This window comes from Bidens hawaiensis, unplaced genomic scaffold, assembly GCF_021521415.1.
Source record: "Bidens hawaiensis isolate Kalapana, Puna unplaced genomic scaffold, B.hawaiensis_p1.1 tig00011693_1, whole genome shotgun sequence".
NCBI lineage: Eukaryota > Viridiplantae > Streptophyta > Magnoliopsida > Asterales > Asteraceae > Bidens > Bidens hawaiensis.
Window position 1 is genome coordinate 249,947 of NW_027491925.1, and position 13,086 is coordinate 263,032.

A 13,086-nucleotide genomic window follows, 5' to 3' on the forward strand; every position below is an offset into this window, starting at 1 on the left:
AGACCAGAGAGGAACTTCAGGTATGGTGTTTTATTATTCAAACAATTTAGTTACATGGGCCTCGCAGAAGCAAAGGAATGTCGCGTTGAGCTCGTGTGAAGCGGAATTCATAGCTGCTACATCAGCCGTTTGTCAGGCGTTGTGGTTGACAAGCTTGTTAAGTGATTTAACAAGAAAAGAGCCCCCACGGGTGAAGTTACTAGTTGATAGCGAGTAGGCTATCTCACTAATGAAAAACCCCATGTTCCACGGTCGTAGCAAACATATAGATACTAGATATCAGTTTATTCAAGAGTGTATTGAACGCGGGCAAATTCAAGTGCAACATGTTAGTGGTGAACTTCAAAAGGCTGATATGTTAACAAACGCGCTACCTCAAGTCAAGTTTGCGGAAATGAGAGCGTTGATGGGTCTTGAAGTTCTTGGAGACCCAGGTTAACATTAAGGGGGAGAGTGTGACTTAATGTTGACTAGGACAGTTAAAAGACTGGGAATGTCAAAAGATTGGGTAAAATGAAGGTCAAGAAATAAATGTGAAGGTTTTTCATTTGCTTACTTCCGTTACTTGTTTTCTTAATAAATAGCATGGTATTTACCATGTCTAGATACACTTTTCATTTTCTTTTCCTTTCTACAAGTTTGCTTTGTATCCAGTTTCTTAATCAAGTAACAAAATCAGAAACTTGTCCCACATTTTTGTTCAATCTATCCTTTGTTTATTCAATATATTTTCTCTTATTACCAACAAAATATGTTTGTGAATGTAAGTGTAATGATATATAAAAATTCACGAAAACCTATGCGAATAATTATAAAAAAAAAATATGTTCACAACTTGAAAGTGTGGAGAAATTTAATGTTTTCCCACATCTAATTAAAGGGTGCATATCAGTTTGTGACACTCAGTTTCTCTACGCCACAACATGTTAAGAAAGCTAGCTAATATGTTATGGTGAAATATCAATGCATGACAGACTATGACTCATATCTATTACTAAGAATATGGTTTTATAACCTAATTACCTTTTATCCATTCCAAAACTGTTTTATAGTGCCACCAACTATCTCAAGACCCACGAGCTTACTCATATGTGATGGTGATAAAGAAGAAAACGGGTATTCACTCTAACGAAGCCACCGTAAGTCAACAGGGAAGAATGTAGGTTCACTAGAAGTAAATCGGCCTATAATATCAAGTAGGCGAAGACTCTTCATGCCTTTAAAAATATCGGGGCTAAAACCCACATTCTCTTTATATTCGTCAACGTCATATTGCTTATCGGACACCACAATTGCTTCAATTTCTGTTAATTTCTAAAACCAAGATTTAAACTGAAATCAAACCTTACTCACTATAAGAACAACACATAATATTAGGGAGAGATTTATTACTTGTTTATCTTTCAAGGAATCACGGATATCTTCAAGCTTCCAAAGTCTGCTATTTGGGAAACTCTCGCGATCTATTTGCCAACCCATTTCTTGTATGAGGTCATGCATACCTAATTCATCATTAGAAAGGGTGATAAGGGACTTCTCAATAAGAAAACTAATCCCTATTTGTGGGTCAAAACCGCAGCTCTCAAATACTTTAGTTACGTCCTTTAAGTATTTTCCCTTAAAGAAGCAAGCAATGTCTAGGAACAGGTTCTTCTCAAAAACCTCTAATCCATCAAAACTTAACTTCAGTGTCTCAAAAATATCAGCATGTTGTGCTTTTGCTAGTCTATTAAAATAACTTTCCCACAGAAATGCCTTTTTCCCATGAAAGAAAGAGCCTAAAACTTTCACTGCCAAAGGAAAATAGCCAGCACATTGAATCGCTCGAAGTGACAATTCCTCATATCCTTCTGGAGGACTATTTCTTTTGAAGGCATGCCTGCTAAACAACTCAAGAGCTTCATGCATCAGCAAACAATCTGGTTTGTACTTTTCATTAACATCGGATAACAATTGCTCGTTTCTCGTGGTTATAATGATTCTACTTCCTGGACCAAACCAGTCATGTGCATTTGCTAGGAACTCTAACTGCTTGCCATTATCGACATCATCGAGAACAATAAGTACTTTTTTGTGCATACACCTTGCTCGTATTATGTTGGCTCCATTCTTCGGATCCTGAACACTGAAATTGTGATTGATCGGTAAAATCTCCCTTAAAACCTTTTCTTGTAAGGCGCATATATCCCTTTTACAAAAACTATTTTCTCTATTATCATACAGAAAGCTACTACTCTCAAACATATATTTGATTTTACTAAACAAAGCTTTGGCAATAGTTGTCTTGCCAATTCCTCCCATTCCATATATCCCTATCATGCGCACCTCGTCTTTTTCTTCCATTTCCAGTTTTGAAATTAATGCATCTATATGAAAATCAATGCCGACTAAATCACCATCCACATCACAAGGTTGTATATCATGTAAGATCTCTTCAACAATCTCTCTGATATAAGTAGACTCATCCCTGTGAATTTAAGACCATTTTTAATAAGCAAAGTAACATTTGAACATAGGGTGATGAATTAACATTTCATACTAAAAGTCTATCGACATTAATATATTGCATTTGCGATTAGATATATACAAGTGTGTTTAGAGGTACACAACGAAAACCGTTCCCTAACCCCCACTGATGTAGTGAGTGTAATAGAAACGAATGATCGATCACGTTGATTCTTAGAATACATGTGATAATCTTTCCCAAACCCCAAAATTTATCCCAAAAGGCCAGGGAAGGGAATCTGAAATGAGTAGGAAATTTCATAGATGTCCCTTGAAGTTACATTACCAAGACTTAAATAAGAGTAGGAAATCTAAACGGGCAAAAAAGGACATGGGCCAAACACGAAACCAAAAAAAAATGCATAAAACAAAAAAACATAAAGTTCATTTTCGTTCAGCACCCTTAGAAGCTCGGTCGTGGGCCTCTAGAACCGTGATGGCTTGATCTTCCACACTTGGAGCTGCATCATCCCCCCGGGTAGACAAAATTCGACCTCGAATATGTAGCAGACTCATCATCAAACGAATCTCCATGAAAAGGCAGAAAATGTTTTATGGCAACTTTAGACGATAAGCATTAGAGTTTTTTTTTTATTTTATGATTTCCATCGTTTCAATCTTCTTGGCCAATAGTTTGTTGTACTCTCAACTCTCAAGCTGAAAAACGATCTTTAGTCCAAATGGCCTAATCAAAGTCACCCTATTCAAGATCAACTTGCCTATGCTTTTGGTTTGCAACTTGCTTGTACTTCGCATTGGCTTGGGCCAAGTTATCATGCACAAGTTTCAGAATTTCAGGTAACCCCACCACAAAATCTTGCACTTTCTTGGAGACGGAACCAGGAACAGGAAGTGACATCAGATCAAGAGGTCCCCAAGGCTTAGCAGAATAGAGCACCTCAAAAGGACTAACCCCAGTGCTCCAATTGACAGCATGAATTTGAGTAAACTCATTTTGACATAGTTTTTGATCACAGGTCTTCACATGATCACCCACAAGTCACCGCGAAAGATTACCGGTTAACAACTTCAGTCTACACATTAGTTTGAGGGTAATAGCCGCTACTGAAATTAAGTTGAGTAGTCACCATTTTCCATAGGCTACGCCAAAAATTACTCAAGAACCGTGTGTCGCGATCAGAAACAATTGAAGATGGCAAACTATGTAAATGATAGATATCCCGAAAGAACAATTGATCCACATTAATTGCATATGTCGTCTTCTTGAAAGGAACGAAGTGTGCCATTTTATAAAACCGGAATACAACTACAAAGATAGAATCATTACCACGTTGGGTATGTGGCCAGAGGCGCATACAGAAATTTTTAGTACATGGGGCACTATACAGATCGAAAGCGAGCGACCAGCGGCCCATTGGGTTGACACGACGCGATGGAAGGCCGGATATGAGAAGTGAGTGGGGTGTCTGGGAGGCCGAGGTTGATTCACGATGACATGTTCGAATTCAAATACCGATTATATAATATATACAATTGACACAAATTTAATATAAATAAAGCCGCATTCATTGTCTTCTTCCTCTTCTCTTTAAAGTCTAGACGCGTCTTCGTTTGAGGTGTTTTGTATTCTAAATTTTCAACAAAATATTTTTACGTGAGCACAAAATGACATTTTTTTAGTCAGGTGTTATTTTAAAATGATAAAAAAACTTTCAACTTAAGTAATAACCATAAAAATATATTATTATTATTATTATTATTATTATTATTATTATTATTATAAACTTTAACTAATAATAATAAAGTAAACAGAAACTTAACAGATACACGATAAATGCCAAGTTATAGTTTGAAAACAAAAAATAAAATAAAACTTTGTAAGAGCTACAAAAGTGGCAATAAGGTGCTGTTTGTTTTTGAAGACAAAAATTGTCTGTAATCTGATTTCATCTTATTTAATGTCTGTAACTGAAGATGTGGTCTGAAGGTCTGCAATCTGAAAATATAATACTGTTTATTTTATAAACTGGATATCGTCTGCATAAGCTGAAAATTAGTTACCTATCATATATATTACAGTAGATAAAAGTCGTTTAACGTTTGTAGACTGCTAAAATAAGGTAGTGGTGTACAAACTATGGAAGTGGGTGGTGGTAGACGATTGTGGTAGACGGTGAACGGTGGGCGGTGGTGATGGACGGTTGTGGTGGTGGGTGGTGGACAGTGATGGTGGCCGACAATGGGTGGTGGTGGGTGGTGGTGGGGATGGTGGCGGATGGTGGTGGTGGCGGTGGCGGTGGCGGCAGAAGGTGGGTGGTGGTGGTGACGAACGGCGGTGGTGGGTGGCGATGGCGGCAGACGGTGGGTGGCGGTGGCGCCGGGCGGCGGTGGTGGGTGGTGGTGGCGGCAGACGGTGGGTGGCGGTGGTGGCGGACGGCGGTGGTGGGTGGTGGTGGCGGACGACGGTGGTGGCGGCGGACGGCGGGTGGTGGTGGTGGTGGATGGTGGGTGGTGGTGGTGGTGGTGTTGGACATTGGGTGTGAAGAAGTGTGAAGATGGTGAAAAGAACTTATTTTTTAAGACCATAAAAGCAGTTTTCAGATCTTAAAAAGAAAAACAGTTTTCAAGAGCTTATGTCTGCACGCCTGCAGACATAGGCTCCTTGCACACCTTATAAGCAAAAACAAACACAACCTAAGATTACCTCGGAAATATCAGTCAAACTCAATAAAGTTTAAATATAATAATAGAACTGTTCTCCTAGAATACCCATCCCGTCATCTTCCTACTTCAATTCTGATACTAAACGGTTGTTGCCGGAAAAAAAACTCCGGCGAAGTTATTTTTTTCGCTTCTCGATCTCTACACTTTAAATAGTCCTCTAGTTCCAACATTGACGTCCGACGACGGGTACTGACTGATTGTTGACTCATCATATACTAATTTGTACACGCAAACACGACACTCTGACCGGTGGATGGCGGGCACCTGCACACCCTCCCCAAGCCTTACATTCGCCCCTGTGCGTGGCAACCCCAACACAAAATCCATGCTAATAAGGTTGTATAGGAACGGGTAAAGGCCTATTAAGTCCAGCATTGGTAGATGTACCCTTTGGAACATGACACATCCTACATCGTTTAACGAATTGGTCTACCTCATTGTGCATACTAGGGCAAAAATAGGAAGATTGTACCAACTATAAAGTACGGAACCCCCTTCCAACGTGCCCTTCGCCATATAGTTCATGGATAATTTGAAGGCGGAGGCCGGAATTAGGAATACATTACTTAATTTCTTTTGAAAGGAAACCGTCATGCCCAGGCCTACTTCCAGATTGCACATCCTACACAATAACAGAAAAACATGGATCCAATGTTGGCTGCTCCATGAGGGTGTGGCCCAGGTACAACAATCCTTATAGAAACAATTAGATTACTCCTTCTACTCAAGGCATCTGCCACCCCGTTTGAAATCCCAAACTTATGCTTCACCACAAAAGTAAAACTTTTCCAAGAAAGCCATCCAACTCGCATGATTATGTGACACCTTATCTTGACTACGAATATGATGCAATGAATCATGATATGTAAATAAAACAAACTCCTTATGAAACAAATAATGACGTCAACGCAACTTTGGCCTTGTCAACTTTTCACTAAAACAGGAAATAGGTCGTCCCCTGACTTAGAATTGACCCAATTCCACCTTGCGAGTCATTTGTGTGCAACTCAAAAACTTAAGAAAAATCTGGTAATACTAGAATTGACGTTGTTGTAAGCTTTTCTTTGATCAACTGAAAAGCAGATTCAGCCTCCTTGGTCCATATAAAGGTCTTCCCATTCATACTTTAGTTATTGTAGTTGGGGTTGGTCATTGATTAATAGCTGTCACTTTAGACTCGTTCACCTGTATCCCATCATCAGAAACAACATAACCCAAAAGTAGGACTTTAGGTACCATGAAGACACACTTTTTCTTGGCTACATACAAGCTATCCCTACAAAGTAATGACATAACATGTCATACATGCTTCACATGTTCATCAAAATCAGAGCTATAAATAAGGAGATCATCAAAATAGACCACCAAAAATTTAACCATAAATGGACTGAACAACTGGTTGATGATGCTCTTAAACGTACTAGGAGCATTGGATAAACCAAAAGGTATCACCAACCATTCATACAACCCCCTAATGAGTCTTAAAGGCAAGGAAGACCCGACGATTTTTTCCACGAAATCCCCAATGAAAGATACAAACTATTCCGTCTTTTATATAAAATCGATCATAACCACTACCTACATTCCACGAAATTGTGCACCACAAATAGGAGCTAATAAAAAGACCCGCGATCCCATAGAAAGAGATCACAATTCCTTATGAAAAAAAAATGATTTGCTGAGACAGAAAGAAAGATATCAAATTTCTACCAAAATAACTCGAGGTTCCAACTAACAAGAATCCTAATGAACCTAAAAAAAGGATAATAGCCCAGCATAAATTACTTATTTTTCAAGCCCCCTTTATAGGTTCTATCCATATATGTTTTGACAAGGTCTGACTCGAATCTAATAGTACCCACTCTTTAAATCCAGTTTTATGAAAATAGTGGCACCACTAAACTAGTCAAGTAAATCATCAAGTCGTGGGATTGGAAATATGTACCTCACAATAATAGTGTTGATTGCATGACTGTTAACACGCATACGCCATGTTCCATCCTTCTTATGAGTTAACAGAGTAGGGACAACACAAGGACTCATGCTTTCTTGAGTGTACCCTTAAGAAATCAAGTATTCAACCTGCCATCGCAATTCATGATGCTCCTTTGGACTCATTCTGTAGTGTGGCTTATTAGGTAGATGGGCACCTGGTTCCAAATCTCTGTGGTGCTGGATATCTCGTAAGGGTAACAATTCAACGGGTAAATCATCAAGGAAAACATCAACAAATTTATTATATAGTAGAATCATCATTTAAGGAATTTTGACTACCTCGGACACTACCTCCCCCGTTAACATAAAAACACTTTTTGTTTCCTCCAAATCAGTTTGAAACTGATTAATGGTCAAATAATTACCTAAAAGGTTTTGTGACTAACACCTTTGGCTTGCTAGGAACTAGAGTTATCATCACGCCACCAAACAAAAAACTATAAGTATTGGACCGCCTGTTATGCTCTATGTTGCGGTCATACTCCCAAGGTCTACCCAACAAGAAGTGATATCCATAACAACCACATCACACAAAATATTTTATTTAAATGTGGCTCCAACAGAAAAAGGAACACGTGCTCTTTTAGATACCATTATTTCGCCTCCCTTCTAAAGCCACTGAAGCTTACAAGGGCTGGGATGATTCTCTGTTTTCAAAGCCAACGTTTGGCCCGCCTCTTCAGATATCAAATGATCACAACTTCCAAAATCACTAACTAGCATACAAACCTTTCCCAAAACAGTATAGGTTGAGTGAAAGATATTTTGCTTAAGCCAGTCATCACCATCTACCTTTGGCGTATAGCAAGAGTGCCTAACCACCAAGTTTACCCCAAATCACCTGTCACAACCTCTTCTTCATACTTGTAACATCCCGTTTTCTAGTAACGGATAATAAAATGAGAATTTATTATGAGTCGGGCTAGTGTTGGGTTAAATAGATATGGGTTATAGACTTAGGTTATGAAAGAAAGAGGAAAAGAACATGGGCCTAAGCCCATGATCCATAATTATATAAACCATTAATCACCCATTTAATCCATTTTACACACATTCCATACACCTCCCAAAACACACACTTAAGCTCTCTCTCTCTAGTCTCTCTCTCTCTCTAGCCCAAATCACCAAGGAAAACCGATCCCGATCCAAGGTAATGAAAGTATAATATTGTATGAGCTTAAACCCGTTAGATAGGGTCACGAAACGATGAGCCGACACCGTTAAACCGTTTAAGTCACGAGATATAGATGGAATCGGGTATAAACCGAACCTAAGATGAGCTTAGGGATCACCCTAGCTCAGATCTGGATCGAACGGGACGAAAAACGGTGAAAAACGAGTTAAAACTCGTTTTTTCCGGCGAATCCGCGGTTTTCCGGCGACGGCGCCGGAAAAGGGGGGATACGAGGTAAGAGATGTCAGGGAATGTTCTGACATTCCCTGACCTAACCCTAGTTCGCTGACGGGAATTTAGCGAATTAAAGGTGATTCGCTAACTGATTCGTCTAAGGAAGCATAACGAACTAGCTCTAGTTCGTATCCGATTCGTTAAGGGAAAAGGGTAACGAATTACCCTTGATTAGTATAGCCAGTTCATTAGAAGAAGGTAACAAATTAGATGGACCGATTCGTTACCTGGACTGGTTCGCTATGGACTGATTCGTTAAGGGTCCTGTTCGTTAGAGGGTTCAATTTTTTACAAGAACCAGTTCGTATGACAACCCAATTCGTTAAGAATAATGTGACGGATTAGAATTTTAACATAATGACAAGAACAGTCCCTGGACTTAAAAAAAGAATGATTTAATTACAAAGAAGCCCTTCAACTTTTAAGTAGAAAATTAATTAATGATCCAAAATGCTAATGGAAAATGTGATAAGACAGTTAATAGAAATAAAATTTTTCTAGGGGCCGCCCTAATAATATCTGAGATAGAGAAGAAAGAGATCAGACCCTAATAATATCTGAGATAGAGAAGTTAAAAGGGATCATACCCTAATAATATATGAGATAGACAAGAAAGGGATCAGACCCTAATAATATCTGAGATAGACAAAGGAAAGAGGGATCAGACCCTAATAATATCTGAGATAGAAAAGGAAGGGATCGGACCCTAATAATGTCCGAGATAGAAAAGGACAGTGATTTATATTGTGTGAAAGTAATAAAGTATGAACGTATGTATGTACTTATGTAATGAAAGTAAAATAGTAAAGTAATTATTATGTGTCTTCGGATGCATAATTGAAGGTAAGTGCATGTATGGTATAATGTGTGATTAACTAGAACTCACTCAGCGTAGCTGACTTTTAGTATGCACGCAGGTTAACAGATTGAGACAGCTGGTTTGAGATGGACACATGGCAGGTTGAAGAGGCTGGCATCTGAAGATTTTCATGATGTTTTGAATGTTATAATTTATGTTATGTTTTAAAAGACAAATTATGGATAATTGTAATGATTGGTTGATGTTTTATATTATTCCGCGAAAGTTTTAATTAACTCTGATATTTAGAACTGTGTTTATGAGTAAATCCAACACCAAATGTAGGGCACCGGTAACGGGCCTTACATCTTCATACTCGAGTTCATCATCATACACTGGGGTATTTTCATAATGCTCATATTGTTCATTCTCATAATCAGCAAAACATATGACGCTTACCATCCTTTTTACACTTAGCTTGTCGATGGCCCATTTCACTACAATTGAAACACGTTGTGCCACTACTACCAGCCAACTAAAAGATGGTATGGTAGTGTTAACCACCGACCTCTGTTGATTAGGCATGAAATGGGGTGCCCACTACTCGACCCATAATTTCCTTTGCATGAGAAAATGAACCACCCACTCGAGAGTTTTTTCCTCAAAAGCCAATGCACGTTGATGCGCCTCCGGGATGGTTATCGGGTCAAAAAGGTTTACAAAGTTCATGATATAAACCCTTAAACCCCCAATATACTTAGCAACAAGTTGTTCTTTTGGTTCCTGAATATTGTTCGAGTAATCAATTGGTAAAACTCAGTTGTATAATCAACCGATTTGGTTCCTTATTCAGATTCTACAGATGTTGGTACATCAACCTCTGAAAGTTTTGAGGCAAAAAGTTAGACCAGAAACACTTTTTGATCTTGGTCCACGTCACGGTTCTTGACTTCCCAAGTCTATTTCATGCTAGTTTCAATTGTTTCTATCGCGTTGATGCCCTATCATGTAACCGGCTAGCAATCAAGGCCACTCACTTATTTTCAGGCACCTCCTAGAATTCGAATACCTCTTCTATGGTTGCCAGCTAAACAATGAATCATTCTAGATTCTAGATAGTCCCATCAAATTATGGGATATCAGTTCATAACTTATTATCATCTCCATGTTTTGTCCTCTATCGACGTTCGTGATCCTCTTTAAAAGTTAAAGAATCACCATTAAAAATGGGATTATCAAAATCAAACCCATCCTTGACTTCAGATCTCTGAGTTCTACGATTCAATAAGCCGGCTATCCGATCATTCAATCGATCAACCACTTGATCCAATCGTTGTTCCACTCATGCCATAAATCATTGTCTCAACTCCATTTCTACCTCATCGATTGGTCTAGTGTTTCTCCTTGGAGGCATTTTGAGCTAGGAATCCGGCTGTGATACCAATTGATGTAGTGAGTGTAATAGAAACGAATGGCTGATCACATTGATTCTTAGAATACCCGTTATAATCTTTCTCAAACCCCCAAATTCATCCTAAAAGGTCAGGGAATCTGAAATGATATGTTGTTTATTGCAACATTGATAGATGTCCTTTCAAGTTACATGACCAAGATAAGAGTAGGAAATCTAAACATGCCATAAAAAGGACATGGGCCAAACGCAAACATAAAAAAGGCATAAAAAACGTAAAGTTCATTTTCGTGCAATCAACACAAAAAAATGCATAAAAAACATAAAGTTCATTTTCGTGCAATCCCTGGAAGCTCGGTCGCGGGCCTCTAGAAACACGATGACTTGATCTTCACTTGAAGCTACATCATGCACCAACGACCTAACTCGGACGGAACCAGTTTCAATCCGATTAGAGAGAAACTGGTTTGGACGCGATGGAACCCGTAGATTGGGACCGGTTTGGATGTTTTTTTGTTAGAAACTGGTTTAGAACCGGTGGTTCATGACCGATTTGGAGGAATTAGTTTATGACTATTAAGGCTCGATTTTGTATCAAAGTTTAAAAAATTAGGCTTTTTTATAAAATAAAAAAAATTATCTTTTGCTTTTGCTACTTCTAAATTACAAAATAAAAAAAAATAAATGAACTTTATATTATTTATGATACGTATTTGTTTTAATATTTAAAACCATTTTCCAAACCGGTTTGGAACCAACCCTAGGCAATTCTATTTGTGTATGGTTTATTGGTTTAGTTAGACTTAATTCAATTTCAACCAAAGCTGATTCCTCCATGAACCCGTTCGGTTTAGATCCAACATGTACCAATTTACTATTTAGAATCGATTTGTGCATCTCTAATGGTCAAGATGTTATTAGTTATTCTTTGGATCTGTCAGCATACTAAGTAGGGCCGGCTCCGAGAAGATGAAACTTTTTATTGGGCCAAAGGCGAAAAATTTTGGGTCTTAAGTAAAAAGAATATTTTGTTGGGTTTAAACAATTTAATTTTAAATGGGCTTACTTAATTATGATTTGAGTTGTGTAAAAAACTTTTGTATATAAATAAGCTTAAAAATGTCTCATATAAGATTATAACACACAACCTTTTGGCTAGATGTCATACCTCTTTGTAACTAGACCAAGCTAGTGGTTATGTAATTGTGTTGAAACATTGATTATAGATATTTTTTTCCATAAAAATAAATATAATTTCATTGAAAAATAATATATCAGGCCTAACGGGGTGTCGGACCCATGACCGTCGACTGCCTTGCCCCCACCCTCTAAGGTCGGCCCTGATACTAAGCATGGTGGGTTCGTAGGCCTTGTGTGGCCCGGTTTATTAGTTGAAGCCCAAAGGGCATACGTGTATAGGATGGTCTGACCGAAGCGCGGTCCAGTTTGGATTTTTGTTCTATAATTTACAAACCCTAGTTCAATCTCTATTTAAACAATGATATGTACTTGTAATCTTTAGTCAATCAATAAAGAATATCTAGTTGTCACCCATGGACACTGAACCACGTTAAATCCTCGAGTTCATTTATTGCTTTCGTGTGTTGTGTTCGGTTCGTGTGTGTGTGTAATCCTAACAAGTGAGGTTCGGATCACACGAAGAACACGAAAACCAGCCGAGTCTCCGCCGCTTAGGAGGATTGCAGGTTGCGATCCCGTTGTCGCGATTAGGGTTCCAAGATACAGTAGCAGCCGCTGATGATCAGTGTCATGTTGCTTCCGTTTGAAATCTATAAAAATCGGTATTATTCAATCCCATTTTTTTTCTTTTGTTTCTGCCAGTGGCGTTTGACCAGAAAAGAAAAGAAGGTTTGTATTATTTTTTTCTTGAGATTCACGCCACTCTAGGAAAAGAAGGAAGATCAACATTATCTTGTTGACAAGGGGAGTTTGTTGACCACCAAGTTTTATCCTGATTGTCTTTTTTGTGGGTCATATATTAATTTTCTTTGGGGTTTTAAATATAAGGGCAGTAGGCCTGGTTTATTTATTTTTGTGTGTGGCCTAAAGTTTTGGACAGTTTAGCCAAGAAATAAATTTGAGTTGAGATCCTATTTTGCAAAGTACGAGCCAAGAACAGTTAAATCAAGATCCTATTTTCTGTTGAAGAACCGTTGTCAATCAGAAGAAGCGTTAAAGAAACCAAAACCAGTGTCAACCGCGTTTGTCAGGTTTTATCGTTTCAGTTTAAAAGTTTTCGTTTCTGATTTTCAGTTCGTTATT

The 13,086-nt window shown here is 38.3% G+C and overlaps 1 protein-coding gene across 1 annotated transcript in view; it reads right to left on the reverse strand.

The window, feature by feature from the left end:
- Positions 1-13,086, reverse strand: part of LOC143538804 (uncharacterized) — a 30,171-nt gene that overhangs the window by 4,575 nt on the left and 12,510 nt on the right. Inside the window, exon 4 of the mRNA XM_077032272.1 lies at positions 1,345-2,467. Coding sequence (XP_076888387.1) covers positions 1,345-2,467 — 1,123 coding nt within the window. The remainder of the gene's footprint in view (positions 1-1,344; positions 2,468-13,086) is intronic.